Consider the following 19295-nt stretch of genomic DNA (forward strand, 5'->3'; position numbering starts at 1 on the left):
ACATTCATTGGTTCTGCCAGTTCACAACAGATTATCACTTTTAACACAGCCCAGACCATGGTCTACACAACAGATCAAATAATCACAAACTGTATTCACAAAGTAGACACACACATACACAGAGATATTTCTGTCCTATGATACAATTTGCTGATAGAAACAAACTGAGAAAGTGCCATATGGAGCTAAATGTTTATGAAACTCAAGTGCCATTTTTGGTGTTTTTCATATTTGTATTTGCGTACTACAAAATAGGCACTTAAATCGAAGTATCATATTAATCTCTCCCAACCAACTTGTTTTTAGCGTGATTTGTTTTGCAAAATTATCAGGGAAGCTGCAATTTCTGAATAAAACTATTACCTCTACTCCAAATTGAAATGATTCCTTCATTATTGGGGGGTAAAGGTCTGTTTGGTGATGAAACCAGGAAACTGCTGAAAAACATGACGAAACACACACTTCAGGTAACAACTTTGATGCAGGTCTGTGTTCACAGCCTTAGGTTCTTGTCTCAACCATGAGATTATAATGATCTTCTTCATCTTCCGGTCCCTAATATTCTATGTGGTCAGATTTGTTATATGTGTTGAGGCAATGTCAGTGGTAAGTGGAGGCTACATGTCCTTCAAGATGCCACCACTACCTTCACAACAGACTGCCTGCAGCTTGAATAAATTTATGTTAGAATGTTATGTAACTGTTTGTGTAGCATGTATCTGACGTGGGATGCATACCAGTCCAGTATTTACCTAGCCAGATGCAGGAAACTGTCTAAACACCACATCCAGGCTGGCCGCTCATTAGCCCTTGTCGTTAGGGGCAGACTCGTCTCGTTATACCCCAGAAATCGCACTTTAACATGTTCAGCTCATGGGATGATAATGACGAATTCTATTATTGCCAACATGGTAAAAAGCATACAGGGAATGACAGGTGCCATGCATGTAGATTTTCTAAACAGATAAAAATTCCTTCACAATTTAGTAGAAAGCAATTTTGCACAACAGCAGGAAATGTGGAAGTTGTGAAAGATCTCATATTACACTAAAGACAAATATATGAATGGAACTTCACAGCAAACATAAACATAGCCAAAGACTTGCACACAAACAAAAATTACACGAAGCGAAATGTAGTGTAAGGAGGGCTATGCGACAGGTGTTCAATGAATTCAAAAGTAAAGTTCTATGCACAGACTTGGCAGAAAATCCTAAGTAATTTTGGTCTTGTGTCAAAGCGGTAGGTGGATCAAGACAAAATGTCCAGACACTCTGTACTGAAACAGAGGATGACAGACTAAGGCCGAAATACTAAATGTCTTTTTCCAAAGCTGTTTCACAGACGAAGACTGCACTGTAGTTCCTTCTCTAGATTGTCGCACTGAAGACAAAAATGGTAGATATCGAAACAGATGACAGTGGGATGAAAAAACAATTAAAATCGCTCAAAAGAGGAAAGGCCACTGGATCTGATGGGATACCAGTTTGATTTTACACAGAGTATGCAAAGGGACTTGCCCCTTCTTGCAGCGGTGTACTGTAGGTCTCTAGAAGAGCGTAGCATTCCGAAGGATTGGGAAAGGGCATAGGTCACCCCGTTTTCAAGAAGGGGCATCAAACAGATGCGCAGAACTATAGACCTATATCTCTAACGTCCATCAGTTGTAGAATTTGGAACACGTATTATGTTCGACTATAATGACTTTTCTGGAGACTAGAAATCTACTCTGTAGGAATCGGCAAGGGTTTCGAAAAAGATGACTGTGTGATACCCAACTTGCACTATTCATCCATGAGACTCATAGGGCCATAGACACGGATTCCCAGGTAGATGCCGTGTTTCTTGACTTCCGCAAGGCGTTTGATACAGTTCCCCACAGTTGTTTAATGAACAAAGTAAGAGCATATGGACTATCAGACCAATTGTGTGATTGGATTGAAGAGTTCCTAGACAACAGAATGCAGCATGTCATTCTCAATGCTACATCCATACTCCGCAAGCCACCTGACGGTGTGTGGCGGAGGGTAAGTCTTCCGAAGTAAGAGTGATTTCAGGCGTGCTGCATGGGAGTGTCGTAGGACCATTGCTATTCACAATATATATAAATGACCTTGTGGATAACATCGAAAGCTAACTGAGGCTTTTTGCAGATGACACTGTAGTATATCGAGAGGTTGTAACAATGGAAAATTTTACTGAAATGCAGGAGGATCTGCAATGAATTGACGCATGGTGCAGGTAATGGCAATTGAATCTCAATGTAGAAAAGTGTAATGTGCTGCAAATACACAGAAAAAAAGATCCTTTATCATTTAGCTACACTATATCAGGTCAGCAACTGGAAGCAGTTAATTCCATAAATTATCTGGGAGTAGGCATTAGGAGTGACCTAAAATGGAATGACCATATAAAATTAAACATCAGTAAAGCAGATGCCAGACTGAGATTCACTGCACGAATCCTAAGGAAATGCAAACCGAATACAAAGGAAGTAGCTTACAGTACACTTGTTCGCCCACTGCTTGAATACTGCTCACCGGTGTGGACCCGTACAAGATAGGGTTGATAGAAGAGAGAGAGAAGATATAACGGAGAGCAGCGCACTTCATTACAGGAACATTTAGTAATCATGAAAGCGTTATGGAGATGATAGATAAACTCCAGTGGAAGACTGCAAGAGAGACGCTCAGTAGCTCGGTATGGGCTTTTGTTGAAGTTTCAAGAACATACCTTCACCAAGGAGTCTAGCAGTATATTGCTCCCTCCTACGTATATCTCGTGAAGAGACCATGAGGATAAAATCAGAGAGATTAGAGCCCACACAGAGGCATACCGACAATCTTTTCATTCCACAAACAATACGAGACTGGAATAGAAGGGAGGACCGATTGAGGTACTCAAGGTACCCTCCACCACACACCATCAGGTGGCTTGCAGAGTATAGATATAGATCAAAGGCTTTCCAGTTTCAAACTGGCCAGAATGGTATGGCAGTGGAAGACAGCAAAAAGAAAGCTGAAGTTTTAAATTCTGCATTTCAATGATCATTCACACAGGAGGCTCATACAGACACACCACTGTTTGATTGTTGAACAGATTTCTCTGTTGTAGTAGTGGTCTTCAGTCCAGAGACTGCTTTGATACAGATCTCCATGCTACTCTATCTTGTGCAAGCTTCTTCATCTCCCAGTACCTACTGCAACCAACATCCTGCTGAATCTTTTTAGTGTATTCATCTCTTGGTCTCCCTCTACAAGTTTTACCCACCAAGCTGCCCTGCAATACTAAATTGGTGATCCCTTGATGCCTTAGAATATGTCCTACCAACCGGTCCCTTCTTCTTGTCAAGTTGTGCCACAAACTCCTCTTCTCCCCAATTCTATTCAGTACCTCCTCATTAGTTATGTGATCTACCCACCTAATCTTCAGCATTCTTCTGTAGCACCACAATTCGAAAGCTTCTATTCTCTTCTTGTCTAAACTACTTATCGTCCACGTTTCACTTCCACACATGGCTATACTTCATACAAATACATTAAAAAATGATTTTCTGACACTTAAATCTATACTCGATGTTAACAAATTTCTCTTTTTCAAAAACGCTTTCCTTGCCATTGCCAGTCTACATTTTATGTCTTCCCTACTTTGACCATCATCAGTTATTTTGCTCCCCAAATAGCAAAACTCATTTACTACTTTAAGTGTCTCATTTCCTAATCTAATTCCCTCAGCATCACCCGATTTAATTTGGCTACACTCCATTATCCTCATTTTGCTTTAGTTGACGTTCATCTTATATCCTGTCAAGACGTTGTCCATTCCACCCAGCTGCTCTTCCAGGTCCTTTGCTGTCTCTGACAGAATTACAATGTCATCAGCAAACCTCAAAGTTTTTATTTCTTCTCCATGGATTTTAATTCCTACTCTGACTTTTTCTTTTGTTTCCTTTACTGCTTGCTCAATATACAGATTGAATAACATCGGAGAGAAGCTACAACCCTGTCTCACTTCCTTCCCAACCACTGCTTCCCTTTCATGTCCCTCGACTCTTATAACTGCCATACTGCCATCTGGTTTCAGTACAAATTGTAAATAGCCTTTCACTCCCTGTATTTTACCCTTACCACCTTCAGAATTTGAAAGAGAGTATTCCAGTCAACATTGTCAAAAGCTTTCTCTGTGTCTACAAATGCCAGAATCGTAGGTTTACCATTCCTTAATCTCTCTAAGATAAGTCGAAGGGTCAGAATTGCCTCACGTGTTCCAACATTTCCGCGGAATCCAAACTGATCTTGCCCAAGGTTGGCTTCTACCAGTTTTTCCATTCATTCGTGTTAGTATTTTGCAGTTGTGGCTTATTAAACCGATAGTTTGGTAATTTTCACATCTGTCAACACCCACTTTCTTTGGGATTGGAATTATTATATTCTTCTTGAAGTCTGACGGTATTTCGCCTGTCTCATACATATTGTTCACCAGATGGTAGAGATTTGTCAGGGCTGGCTCTCCCAAGGCTATCAGTAGTTCTAATGTAATGTTGTGTACTCCCAGGGCCTTGTTTCCACTCAGATCTTTCAGTGCTCTGTCAAACTCTTCACGCAGTATCGTATCTCCCATTTCATCTTCATCTACATCCTCTTCCATTTCCATAATATTGTCCTCAAGAACACAAGACCCTCAATATACTCCTTCCACCGTTCTGCTTTCCCTTCTTTGTTGGAGCTGGGTTTGCATCTGAGCTCTTTATATTCATCCAAGTTGTTCTCTTTTCTCCAAAGTTCTCTTTTAATTTTCCTGTAGGCAGTATCTATCTTACCCCTAGTGATTATGCCTCTACATCCTTACATTTGTCCTCTAGCTATCCCTACTTAGCCATTTTGCACTTCCTGTCGATCTCATTTTTGAGATGTTTGTATTTCTTTTTGCCTGCTTCATTTACTGTGTTTTTGTATTTTCTCCGTTTATCAATTAAAATCAATATTTCTTCTGTTACTCAAGGATTTCTATTAGCCCTCGTCTTTTATTTGCTTGATCCTCTGCTCCCTTCACTATTTCACCTCTCAAAGCTACCCATTCTTCTTCTACTGTATTTCTTTCCTCCAATCTTGTCAATTGTTCCCTTATGCTCTCCCTGAAACTCTCTACAACCTCTGGTTCTGTTAGTTTATCTAGGTCCCAGCTCCTTAAATTCCCACCTTTTTGCAGTTTCTTCAGTTTTAATCTACAGTTCATAACCAAGAGATTGTGGTAAGAGTCCACATCCGCCCCTGGAAACCTTCCAGTATCTCCAGGCTTCTTCCATGTATACAACCTTCTTTTATGATTCTTAAAGCAAGTGTGAGCTATGATTAAGTTATGCTATGTGCCAAACTCTACCAGGAGGCTTCCTCTTTCATTCCTTACCCCCATTCCATATTGACCTATTACATTTCCTTCTCTTCCTTTTCCTACTATCGAATTCCTGTCACCCATGACTATTAAATTTTCGTCTCCCTTCACTATCTGAATAATTTCTTTTATCTCATCATACATTTCATTAATACCTTTGTCATCTGCAGAGCTAGTTGGCCTATAAACTTTTAGTACTGTGGTAGGCGTGGGCTTTGTATCTATCTTGGCCACAATAATGCGTTCACTATGCTGTTTGCAGTAGCTTACCCACATTCCTACTTTTTTATTCATTATTAAACCTACTCCTGCATTACCACTACTTGATTTTGTATTTATAACCCTGTATTCACCTGACTGTAAGTCCAGTTCCTCCTGGCACCGAACTTCACTAATTCCCACTATATCTAACTTTCACCTATCCATTTCCCTTTTTAAATTTTCTAACCTACCTGCCCAATTAAGGGATCTGACATTCCACTCTTTGACCCGTAGAACGCCAGTTTTCTTTCTCCTCATAACAACATCCTCCTGCGTAGTCCCTGCCTGGAGATCCGAATGGGGGGACTATTTTACTTCCGGAATATTTTACACAAGAGGACGCCATCAACATTTAACCATACAGTAAAGCTGCATGCTCTCGGGAAAAATTACAGTTGTAGTTTCCCCTTGCTTTCAGTCGTTCGCAGTACAAGCACAGCAAGGCCATTTTCGTAAGTGTTACAAGGCCAGATCAGTCAATCATCCAGATTGTTGCCTCTGCAACTACTGAAAAGGCTGCTGCCCCTCTTCAGGAACCACTCATTTGCCTGGCCTCTCAACAGATATCCCCCCCCCCCCCCCCATTGTGGTTGCACCTACTGTACGGCTAACTGTATCGCTGAGGCATCCAAACCTCCCCACCAACGGCAAGATCCATGGTTCATTGGGGGGGGGGGGGGGGGGGCAGATTTTCAATCATCCAGATTGTTGCCTCTGCAACTACTGAAAAGGCTGCTGCCCCTCTTCAGGAACCACTCATTTGTCTGGCCTCTCAACAGATATCCCCCCTCCCCCCCCATTGTGGTTGCACCTACTGTACGGCTATCTGTATCGCTGAGGCATCCAAACCTCCCCACCAACGGCAAGATCCATGGTTCATGGGGGGGGGGGGGGGGGGGCAGATTTTTCTATGAAGGGCATAAAAAGGGGCAACCCTGGTACTGAGAAGCAACTGAAAGAGTTTAAAACAAATTAGTCATCAGTTCCAGATGGAATCACAATTCAGTTTCAACAGAATATTCATAAGCATTAGCCTCCTACCTAGCTTGCACTTATCATGAATCTCTGATCCAGCACAAAGTCACTAGTGGCTGGGCTAAAACATAGGAGACTTCTTTAAGATGGTTAAAAGAACAGACTCGCAAAATTATTGCTTTGCTCCAGCATTCTTGGGAATATTTTAAATTCAGGTATAATTAGTTTTCTTGATATAGAAAATCTGCCCACAAATCAGCATGGTCTTAGAATGTAAGACTGTTGCACTCTTGGTCCAAAAAAGAATGCATAAATTTTGACAGAAAAAAGTTAGTAGACATTTGAGCATTTGTAAGAGATTGATGAAGGAAGCATACAACAACTTTCACCATCCTATGTTAGCGACAGATCTTGCTCAGCACCAGAGAAATTGCTGATCAAAGGCTTTCCAATTTCAAACTGACCAGAATGGTATGGCAGTGGAAAACAGCAAAAGAAAAACTTTTTTTTTTTTTTTTTTTTTTTTTTTTTTTTTCAAGAATATCCTGTGAATCACGGGTGGAGAGCAACAAGTGGATTAAATTTTCCTACATTTGCAGAAAGCATTTGATGCAGTGCCCCACAGCAGATGAGTAATGATGGGCCATGCATAAGGAATAGGTTCTTGTATACGTGAATGGCTTGAAGATCTCTTAACTCAAGTATGTGGTCCTGGAAAGTGAATGTTTGTCAGAGCAAATGCATGCCTGGAGTGACATGAAAGTGTGACCATACCACTGCTGTTCTCTATATGCATAAACAATGTGAGGAATGGGGTGAGAGTTTGATGATGACACTGTAGTGGGTGACGAAGTGTCACCAGTGAGGGACTGTATGAGGATACAGGCTAGTATAGACAGAATTTTTAATTGGTATGGTGAATGGAAGGTTCAAATACAGTATTAGTGGTGTGCTGCTCAGAGCTACTACCAATTTCCTTAGCAAATTTAGTTTATGTCAGAATAGGAAAAGGAAATTTGCTGGTTTGATAGCTGAAATTTGAAAGGTACTCACAAGAGTATTCCTGTAATTTGGTGCTACCCTTTTTTAGGGTACTCTCAGAATTCGGGCTATCAGTATTAAGAGAAGTAGGCCTAACCATAATTGAAAATTTTGAATCTCAAACAGGTGAAAATCAAAATGAAGTTAAAATAAACTTATTTTCTTGAGTAATACTAATCTGCCACACAGGCTGTTGTATCTTTGATTATAACATTCTTTAATTTTGTCTTTTTCACAGTTTCACCTGTGTAGTCAGTTTCAAATGTATGGTATAACCTGTCAAACAGATTTATTTGGGTTAGAGTAAAAAATTACGGTGGTCAGACATTGCTAAAATGCAATTAGATGGCTGGACTTGAAAATAAACAACATGACACCAATTATTTCTTCTAGCTGTGATACAATGTACTACTTGCAGATAGAATTATTATTAGATAATTTCATGAGAGAAATGCAAAGGTTGACGTTAATATAGTAGATGGCAGCTAAAACAGGATTTCTGGTCAGCTCAGTACAGAGTTATCAACAAACAATCAAATACGTGTAATGCAGGATTAATACGAAAATAGGAAAGTGGGCAATTTTACTATAAACGCCACAATGGACGCCTTATAGTGGGCACAATAGATACAAACTCAACACCCGTAACAGTAGTACAAATTTATTTGCTTACTAGAGTTGCATGTGATGTACAGATAGAAAGAAAGGATAATGAGATAAAATTAATTATGCAAGTAGTTAAGAGAGGAAAATTTAATATGTGATTAGGCGCTGGAATTCATTATCGGAAAAAGGAGGAGAATGAAAATTAGAACAACATAGATAGGAGGAAAGGAATGAAATACCAAGCCAACTGGCAGAATTTTGCCCAGAGTGAAAGACTTCTTTTTAAGATTCACAAGAGAAGGTTGTATACGAGGAAAAGGCCTGAAGATTCTGGTACCGGTAGGTTTCAGATCGAGTGTACAGTGGATATTTACATATTTGGAAACCATACTCTAAACTGCAAAAATTTTGGAGGTAGATTTGGGTTCTAATTTATCAGTAATAACTTCTTCAGAACATTTCATCACAAAATTTCTTGGTCACTCTGCTTACCCTGGGTATCGCTGTGCTATCTGCTCCAGCCATGTCCAGCTCTGTGGAGTTTTTATCAATCCAAATGGACCATGGATATATGACAATCCTCTCTGAAGCACCGTTTCCACACACATACAAAATGGGTACAGCGTTTCATTGTTATCCGTTACAGATTTCCCACCGTTTCTCAGTAAACAGCTCGCAAAACCTATAAAAAGGTAGAAACAATCAGATTGTAATATAAGTTCGTAAGCTTCCATGGACAGTGTAATTTTGAGTAAAATAATTTTAGGTATTTGACCGCGTCGCTAGTTGACTGCCGTGAAGAGAACCGCTGCAAGTCCGTCGAAACGTCGGCAGTTTAGTTGCTTTACAGTTTCGTTATGACGCGCTCAAATGCCCAAAATAATTTTCCTCGGAATTAAATCGTGGCTTCCTTGTGTTTAGGTTACATCTCTTATAAGCTACAAGACCAGTAAGTAATTGGCTTGATAAATAATCTCACATCATCCAACAATCACGTTAAAATTTGGGATTTTCATTTTGAATTATGATCATTGTTGCACCTGTCAACAAAATTAATTCAAATGGGGAAAGCTTGACGCAAGTGTAAAAAAAAAAAAAAAATTGTAAAGTTTATATGTAGAAGTAATTCTATATCGTTCATGCTTTAAATGTACACGCACTTTTCAATTCTTTCAGAAGAGGATCGTTGATAGACATTTAGGAAAAACAAGGGGCCAGGATCGCTCATTTATGCCTCCCTTTAAACACGGTAACAACTTTAACCGCCATAGACAGTTTACAAAACAGTGTAGCAGACGACTACGAAACGCCAATAAACAGTGCTGCCACTGGTGTTCGATCTAAAAAGCTTGTTCCTAATCGGGACATCACTCGAGAAGCAGAGAAGGGAACAATTAGCACCAAATTAGTACCAACAAAAAACAAAGATAATACTGTATTTTAGTCAGCAATTAGGCGTAAATCCATAGATAACGTGTGAAAAGAAGAGTAAAAATTACGGTGTTGTAGTACAACAAAACCTATTTCAGCGCTTAGCCGCTTAATTATCTGATGACGTGATAAGATGATTGCATAATTCATTCTTATCTGTTGCAAACGATAAAAACAGAGAATGAGCTGCTGTTGTAGTACAGACGAAAGCCGCACAATGGCAAGTGACATACCGAAGGTAGAAAGCTTAATAAATGAAGCCGAGAAAGCGTTTACAGAAAAATTCAAAAGTAAGCCAGATGTGGTGGTATTTGCACCTGGAAGAGTGAACTTAATAGGCGAACACACCGATTATAACGATGGTTTCGTTTTGCCTATGGTGAGTGTTACAGTTTATCAAATCCTCACGTCATCAAACGTTAATAGCAATTTCTTTGAAATAATGAGCCAAAGACGTAGCGTGTTTAAGCGCGAACATTGAAAAATTGTGTGTTGTACTTTCGACTGGAATACAAAGGGAAAAGGGTTAAATCTGCTGTTTATTGGAGATTATAAGTATGTGACTAGCTTGGCACTGTTGGATAATGGTATTGTGTGTACAGACTTTTCAAATTAATAAAATGTGTTAATGACAAAGCCGCTGCTACTACCGTTATCATCTGATAATTAGAGAGTCATAAAAGGAGAAAGTGTTACAGGGGAGAGATTTTATTTGCCACTGTGTATTGGTTAGTACCACGCAAAGTTTTTTGCTAATGAACTGACATAAATTTCGAGCAAATGGAGAATCCGCGTTGAAGCTCAGCCCAGCCCACTAATTTCAGCTACTATAAACATGAGTGCTAGTGCGATATTTTCCAATAAGTCATCAGAAATAAAAGATCATCTGAATTTTAATTGTGTTTCCAATACAGTACAGAAGACTTGTTCCCATATAATTAGTCCAGTGTTATCTGAAATATGTAATACATAACTAACTCGTGGCATCTTCCAGAGAGAAAAGTACGTCATTTTCAAACCCTATTTTTGAAAGGTGATAGGCGAGATGCCAGTAACTGCCGACCAGCAGCGCTGTTGACAGTATTTTCCGCAATTTTTGAAAAAGTTTTGTGTCCTAGACTAGTATCTCACTTAGCAACTGTAACACCACCAGGTAATCACAGTTTGGCTTTCAGAAGAGTTGTTCAACCGAGAACGCCGTTCACATGTTTTACAAGCGTTAAATAATAAAATAGCGGCGTTCAGTACATTCTGCAACCTATCTAAAGCATATGACTGTGTGTATAAGTGTTCCCCTTGATAGTCTTGTGGGATTTATGGTATAGTCAACAATTAGATTATATTCGGTTCTCGTTCCATAGGCCCAAAAAAAGATAGATGATTCTCATGGGTGTGGAACATGTCAGATAGTATGACATTAAACGTTTGAATGTAATACTTACTACCCTGATCATTTCTCAGGAGATTGTCAAAATTGGTGAATACAATGCAGAAAACTGGAACTGCTAATTTTTACAGGATTAACACGCTGTCAGAATAAACTTTGCCATGCACTATTAATAAATTTGTCATATGCAGTATCTTGACTGTTATGACCAAGTGCTGTCAAAACTAAAATCTAACAGATATTCTTACTGAAGCTGGCTCTGTTAAGATATTCATCTATGGACTAGGAGTCGCCTATCAAAAAGTTTTTCAAACTCTGTTTAAACCTAGCCTTATCTGAAATCAAGTTTTTAGAGGTTGCTGGCAATTTTTTGAAAATGTCTGTTCCTGAATATTGGACCCCTTTTTGGACCAAGGTAAGTGGATTTAGGTCTCTGTATAGACTGTTCTTATCCCTCATATTGATACTATGTATTGAGCTATTGGTTGGAAATAGAGATGTATTACGTGCAACAAATTTCATTAAGGAATAAATACACAGAGACGCAGTGGTTAGAATACAGGTTTCTACATGATGTTCTTGAATTTACACCACAAATGATTCTTATCACACTCTTTTTGCACCCCAAAAGCTTTTGCTCGATTTGATAAATGACCACATATGACATAATAGAATGAAAGGAAGGAAAGTATGCATCTCCTACATCTGACTTCATTCTCACTGCAAATGCAGACTTCTTCAGGCACTTAAGCAATTCTGTGGTATGCTCTTCCCAGCTGAAATTATTATTGAGTTGTAATCCCAGAAATTTAACTCTTTCAACCTCTTCGATCTGCATGTCTTCATATGTTGTACACATGCCGGAAGGTGAATAAAATTCTTTATTCTTGAAATCTCTTACAGGTTCTGAACTGCATCTAGCAGGCCTTCTCAAAGTTTAATGACAGTGAATTAGCCTGAAACCACTCATTAATGTCATTGAAAATTTGATTAGCAGTTATTTCTAAATGTGTACTTGACTTGCTACTTATTGCAATGTTTGTATCATATTGGGGGGTGGGGGAAGAGACCAACCTTAGCATCTGGCAATGTAACAGATGAGAGGTCCTTAATGTACACAAGAAAAAACTATTTGACCCATGAAGGAACCTTGAGGAACACCACATGTAATTAATTCCCAGTCAGATGAAGACTCGACTGCGTACTGCACTAGTATATCGCAACGACACCCTTTGTTTCCTGTTGGATAGATAAGACTCAAACCATTTTGCTGCATCGCAGGTGACATGATAATATTCTAATTTACTTAAGAGATTGCTGTGGTTCATACAGTTAAAAAGGCTTTTGACAAGTCACATAAAATGCCAGTAGCCTCTAATTTATTATCTAATGAAATAAGTACATTCTCACTGTAAATGTAAATAGCTTTCACTATGTATGAACCCTTAAGAAATCCAAACTATGACTTGGACAGTATATTATTTGCAATCAGATGCTTAATGAGAGGCTTGAATACAACCTTTTCAGATAATTTTGAGAAAGCCGGCAAAAGTGTAATTGGTCGATAGTTTGATGGTTTCTCTTTATCTCCCTTCTTGTAAAGAGGTTTAACTTCCACATATTTTAGCCAGTCTGGAAATGTTCTGCTGATAAGAGATTTATTACACAAATAATTTAAGATAGAACCCAACTTGCATGGGCATTCTTTGATTAACTACATTGATATGTTATCATACCCACTGGATACTTAGATTTTATGATGGATGCATGGATGCTACTTCTTTGGAAGACATGAGTGTCACTTCCATTTTACTGAAATGGTCTCAGACACCTGATAATCTGAAGCTCTCAGTAACAGAAAAGAAGTACATGTTTAAGAGGTTAGCAACACTACATTTACTTGTTACCAAAGACTCATTTATTTTTAGAGCTATACGTTCCTCTTCCTTTTTGGCCCCAACTGTCTCTGTCTTCACTATATTCCATATGGCTTTTATTTTGTTGTCTGATGTAATTATCTTTTCCTCATAATAAAGCTGCTGCTTCGATTTCTGGATTACTTGCTTCAATGTTTTGCTGTATTCTTTGTAATACATTACAGTTCTAACATCAGAGCTGTTCCTAGATTGTAGATACAGTCTCCTTTTTGTCCCACATGATTTCTTTATTCCTTGTGTAATGCATGGTTGTTTTTTGACTTCTATATGATTTGAATTACCTTTTGGGGAAAACAATTTTCAAAAGCGGAGGTAAATTTATTAATGAATGCTTTGTATTTTCCATTTGAGTCAGAAGTATTGTAAACATCTATCCAGATCATGTCTTTGAGCAATTTCCTGAATTTCTTAATTTTTGACCTGTTTATTGCCCTCTTGTACTCAGATATAATAGATTTTTCATCCTGACAAGTTGCAACATTTAACACAGGATGCTGCATGTCATGATCAGATAGCCCATTTACTATTGGTTTTGTGATATGGCTTTTTTCCCTAGATTTGATAACAAAAATATTATTAATAGCAGTCTCAGAGCATTTACTTATCCTAGTAGCAAAGTTCACAGTAGGAACTAAATTGAATGGAAATACGGAAGCGTCAGATCCCGCCTGTCTGCTTTGACCTATGATGTCACAAATATGGCGGAAACGACCACAAACCACGATTCCAATTCCAATATGGCACATATGAAGTCGTTACATACACGTTATGATGATCAAAATACATCGAAAAACACACAATTTCCATAAAAAGCCTAATGACACTAACAGGACAAGCACATGGTTTTGGGTGGGGGCTATCTAAATGTAAACAAATTTAGCCACCAACCGCCATACAAAAAAAAAAAAAAAAAAAAAAAAAAAAAAAAAAAAAAAAAAAACATTGTCACAAAACTCCCCAAATACCACTAAACACAATAACCTCTGGAATCGGACACTTTCCTTGACATATATAGCTCAACAGCAGCTTCGGATCCCATAAATTAGGATCAAACACTTCCCTTGGGCTATATAGCTCAGAAACATCTCCCGATACCAACAACAACATACATCGCCACTCATTGTGATCAGACACTTCCCTTGACCTGCACAGTGTTAATTTTATCTGTCATATCCATTCCTGAACAAAAACAACAACCAATTAATTTTACTAAAATTACCAGACGACATACAGCAAACAACACTAAATTAACCTACACACAAAATCGTCAACTCACTGAAACGAATTCCACTACAAACACAGCCGACACTAACAATTCTTGATAATGAGCAAAAGCAGACTGAGCCCATTACACCACACAAACGAAAACCCTGAACATACCACCAAAGAGCACAACAGACCACAACTTGACGACATCTACAAACACGCCACACTTACAAACCAAACTCAGCGCCAACATGACATCACACACGACAACACCCTTACGTCACGGGTCAAAGCCGACGCATGGGATTGGACGCTTCTGTCGACCCAAATTGAATGATAGTGTTACTGACTGCAATAATTGTTCACTGACAGAGCTTTTCAATAAAACCACCTTAAAATCACCAGCAACCACTATTTCCTTGTTTTTTACCATGAGACGGGACAGCAGAGCTTCCATATTTTTAATGAAGATGTTAAAATTTCCTGAAGGTGGCCTGTATATACCTGCTTCTATAAAGGACTTATTATGAAATACTACTTCTGTTGCACAAGCTTCTAAGTGCTGCTCTGAGCGAAATTTATTAATGTAAATTTTGTAATTTCTTAAACTTTCCCGGCGATTTGATGACATCTCGTGGAAATCGGGTTTTCTGCCGGATATCAGTGTCTTCCAAACACGATATTTCGATGTCATTACTTGACGTCTTCATCAGGTGTTCCCTGGGAAAAAAAAAAAGAAAATGCCGGATAAATATTCAGCATGTAGCCGTGTATAAAAATTAATTCACAAACTAAATGTAAAATGACTTGTTCCACACCATTACGATGTATCATGCAAAATGATGTGGATGAATCTAACTACCTGACATTCATTCCTTCTGTTTCTGATGCCTCTGACTTCTTTCATAAACTCAAAACTATCCATGGAATATGATTCATGTAGTGTGAAGCCTATAATAGAGAAACTTCAACACTTAAAAATTGCTTATTGGCTCCCTGCAAATGGACTTACTACTGAACTTCCATGATATATACAAACTGTACCTGTGCAGTAGTCACCACATCATTAGAAATAAGATTTGGTACATAGAACATCTGTAACTAAGATGCACGATTATTAATTCAGAGATCTGCTTGAGTTGTACTACTGAGGTGGATCTCTCTGAATTAATTATCATTAGAAATAAGATGGGAGGGCACATCAGTAAATGAAACAGAATATTCTAAATTGTGTGTTTATATGCACAAGAACCTGTAGTGGAAGGCTCATGTTACAGATCTTAAACTTGTAAGCCATGTAACTTTTCTGTAATGGATATATCAGATTTTAGAGATGAAAGTGTGGAAAAATTTACTTACTTTTTCTATTCTCACTCACTAATATGATGTAGGAATCAAGACATTTAAAGTAGTATATGAGTTTTGCTGTGTGAGTAGCAATATAACATGCTGGCTGAAGTGGAGAGGATGTAAAGTATTTGTATACAGTGTAGCACTGTATGGAAGTGAAATATGGATGATAAATGGGTCAGACAAGAAGAGAATAGATGCTTTTGAAATTTTGGTGGTACAGAAAAATGCTGAAGATTAGATGGGTAGACCATGCAACTAATGAGGTGGTACTGCACAGAATTGGGGAGAAAAGAAATTTGTCACACAACCGGACTTGAAGAAGGGATCAGTTGATAGCACACATTTTCAGACATCAAGCACTTGCCAATTTAGTATTAGAGGAAAGTGTGGGTGGTAAAAATTGTAGAGAGAGACCAAGAGATGGAATAAAGGAAATAGATTCAGAAGGATGTAGGTTGCAGTAGTTACTCGGAGATGAAGAAGCTTAACAGGATAGAGTAGCATGGAGGGCTGCACCAAACCAATCTTCAAACTGAGTACTACAACAACAATAATACAATCTCATAATTGAGGGCAAACATATTTGTTGGATAGAAACACAATGTCAGTATGCCCTACTATCTAGAGCACACTATAGAGTGGACAGAATGTATCATCCTTATTAGGATATGTTGTGTCTACTCTAGAACCTCTTAAGACAGTAGGTTACACCGACATCCTTGCTCTACATTTCCTCCCGTACCTAATCTCACAACAATTAATAACAGTTCCTAGGCAACAGTAACAACTATAATTATAATATAGAAGAACAAATGACTTGCAGCATCCATAACTTAGCCTTAGTGGTGCACAGAAAGAAGTGTGTGTGTACAAGTGTGCGTGTTTGCACACAAGCTTTTAGAGAGTGGTTGGGGGGGGAGTGGGGGGAGGTGAAGGGAAATTGTCCCCATAGTTATGTGTAAATCACAGTATTAAAAAAGTTCAGGCATGTAAATGGTGAACTGGTGAGCATGTTCCCATATATTTGGCTGAGACAATGCATTATAGTAGGAAAACAGGCTAGTTTCGCAGCATAATTAATTTAGCCATTATTAATTCATCCATCTTTAAGCATTTGCATCCAGTTGATGTCATCATGAGTAATGTACAAATGGGTTTATAAAGTATGATTGACATGGTAAGAAACATACCTACATATATTATGCTACCACATGTAATTAAAGTGCAGATAATTATAATGATTTTTACACTTGGTTAATAGTTAAATGTGGAGCTATACATTGTGAAGTTACTATAATAAAAGGATAGAAGGCCTGCACAACAATTTCCCAGTGTGGTTAATAGTAAAATATGAACTGAACAATGTGTAGTTTCTTGCATGTTCATTATATACATAAGATAAGATACCAGAGGAGACAAATAAAACATGGAAAGAAGATACAAAGAAACAGTATTATGAGTTATTTAGTGAATCAGGTTTACTTTTGAAGAGTTTTCAAATTCATTAAGTGTGTGAAAGCTTTCTCTTTCAGCCATATTTGGCTTTTATGTTTAAAGATATTAAAATAGGATGTATATGACTATGCAGCTAATGTGTTGAATGAGAAGCGTTATTCCTACATATTCGTAGCAGACGTGTTTTTTTTTTTTTAGTTGAGTTGTAAGTATGTCTATCTTTATAGATTATAGAGTTTAGCAATCAGTTGTCCTTTTTTTTAGATTTATTATGCAAATCCAGATTTCAGCTAAAATACAAGAAGTACATAGTCAGGTGATATAATAAAAAGTTACAACTAATGGGCAGAACTTATACAGCTTGTATATTACATACCACTTTTTTCTATTCTTGATGCGTGTAAGTCCCTGTTGCTTGGGCGTCAGTCACATTCTTTGAATACTACTGTATAAAGAAGGTATGCTGTGTGGAGAGCAAGCGCCGGCAGACAGGCACATGAACAAAACACACAAACACACACACAGAATTGCTAGCTTTCGCAACCGATGGTTGCTTCTTCAGGAAGGAGAGGGAAAGACGAAAGGATGTGGGTTTTAAGGGAGAGGGTAAGGAGTCATTCCAATCCCGGGAGCGGAAAGACTTCCCTTAGGGGAAAAAAAGGACAGATGTACACTCGCACACACACACACACACACACACATATCCATCCGCACATACACAGCTGTGTATGTGCGGATGGATATGTGTGTGTGTGTGTGCGAGTGTACATCTGTCCTTTTTTTCCCCTAAGGGAAGTCTTTCCGCTCCCGGGATTGGAATGACTCCTTACCCTCTCCCTTAAAACCCACATCCTTTCGTCTTTCCCTCTCCTTCCTGAAGAAGCAACCATCGGTTGCGAAAGCTAGCAATTCTGTGTGTGTCTTTTGTTCATGTGCCTGTCTGCCGGCGCTTTCCCGCTTGGTAAGTCTTGGAATCTTTGTTTTTAATATATTTTTCCCATGTGGAAGTTTCTATATATATATGTGTGTGTGTGTGTTCTGGCCAGAGTCAGTTCGCTCCATGCTCTTGTATATGCAAGTGCTGAATAAACCTTCGTTACGTGAAGTTAGTGTTCATCATTCATCTAATTACACCTTCTACATGACATTATTCTGGTAGAGGCTCTGGGTATTGGGAATTGGCTGAAGGCGTATGAGCGTATAGTCAAATTTAACAAATGGGTTTGACCACCTCGGACAATTTCCAATGTCTGCTTGTGGCAGTGGATGGATTACTGTTTGCACTGATTATCTGACATGCTACACCATTACAAAAGATGTGAAAACAGCCGAAGAATTTGAGGTAGCAAAATTCATCGTAGAAGACATTATATTAAAACATGGTGCCCCAAGGTCGATAATTACGGAATGAGGGAAGGCTTTCCAATGGAATAATGTGACACAGATAAACCGTCAGTGCAACATTACTCATCACATGACAACTGCCTACCATCCGCTAACTAATGGGCTTACTGAATGCCTTAATAAGACCTTGGCTGACAAACTAGCTCGACAAGGCACGCTGCAGGCTCAAGAAAACGGTCACTGGAGGTATGATGTGTGCTACCGCTCTGCTGTCTGCCAGCCCGGTGACCTCGTCTGGATCTTCACTCCTGTTCGGGAGGTTGGTCTCTCTGAGACGCTCCTCAGGCGCTACTTCGGACCTTATAAGGTTGTAAGACAGTTGTCTGATGTTACTTATGAAGTTGAAGATTTCAACCCCAACACGAGAACGAAAGATCAGAGATAGGGTCCATGTCCTTCGAATGAAGCCCTATAAGGATCCTGCAACCCAGGGTAAATTTGACGCTCCAGCAACAAGCAACAAGCAGAAAGGTAATGAAGAGTGTAGCGGCAAAGGAAGTTCTAAGAAGATCACCGTCAGGGCGAACATCAGTTATTGGCAGTTGGAGTATGCAGGACCAATGACTCGTTCCTGGACTAGGAGGACGCAACACCAAGACACTGTTCTCTTAAGGAGGGAGCAATGTCACAGAAGAAGCTGAGTAGCTCAATCATCATGGTGTAGTTGTTATTACACTAGACTGTTGCGTGGAGGGTGGTGAGTTCAAAACTCACCTGAACAGTAAAATTTTAATTTCTATATCCGGTTCGAGTACATTCTAGAAGTACCACAAATGTCAAGAATCATGGTACTGGAATGTTCTGTAACTGTATATATACCGTATGTGTTCTGGCCGGAGGCTGTTTGC

At 38.9% G+C, this 19295-nt stretch overlaps 2 protein-coding genes across 10 annotated transcripts in view; one reads left to right on the plus strand and one right to left on the minus strand.

The window, feature by feature from the left end:
* LOC126334821 (arylsulfatase G-like) overlaps nucleotides 1–9711 on the minus strand; it is a 262638-nt gene extending 252927 nt beyond the window's left edge. For 4 of the 5 annotated variants that reach the window (XM_049997469.1, XM_049997470.1, XM_049997468.1 and 1 more), the window contains exons 1-2: nucleotides 9435–9692; nucleotides 8767–8956 (exon numbers count right to left, since the gene is read on the minus strand). In XM_049997469.1, the coding sequence (XP_049853426.1) occupies nucleotides 8767–8956; nucleotides 9435–9471 (227 nt within the window). In that variant the 5' untranslated portion in view covers nucleotides 9472–9692. Of the gene's footprint in view, nucleotides 1–8766; nucleotides 8957–9434 lie in introns of all 5 variants that reach the window. The other variant, XM_049997472.1, reaches the window with a different exon arrangement.
* An 82-nt stretch (nucleotides 9712–9793) lies between these two features.
* Nucleotides 9794–19295, plus strand: part of LOC126334822 (galactokinase-like) — a 110799-nt gene continuing 101297 nt past the window's right edge. For 3 of the 5 annotated variants that reach the window (XM_049997473.1, XM_049997478.1, XM_049997477.1), the window contains exon 1: nucleotides 9794–10084. In XM_049997473.1, coding sequence (XP_049853430.1) covers nucleotides 9887–10084 — 198 coding nt within the window. In that variant the 5' untranslated portion in view covers nucleotides 9794–9886. Of the gene's footprint in view, nucleotides 10085–10135; nucleotides 11508–19295 lie in introns of those variants that run through there. The other 2 variants (XM_049997474.1, XM_049997475.1) reach the window with 2 other exon arrangements.

This window comes from Schistocerca gregaria, chromosome 2, assembly GCF_023897955.1.
Source record: "Schistocerca gregaria isolate iqSchGreg1 chromosome 2, iqSchGreg1.2, whole genome shotgun sequence".
Lineage (NCBI taxonomy): Eukaryota > Metazoa > Arthropoda > Insecta > Orthoptera > Acrididae > Schistocerca > Schistocerca gregaria.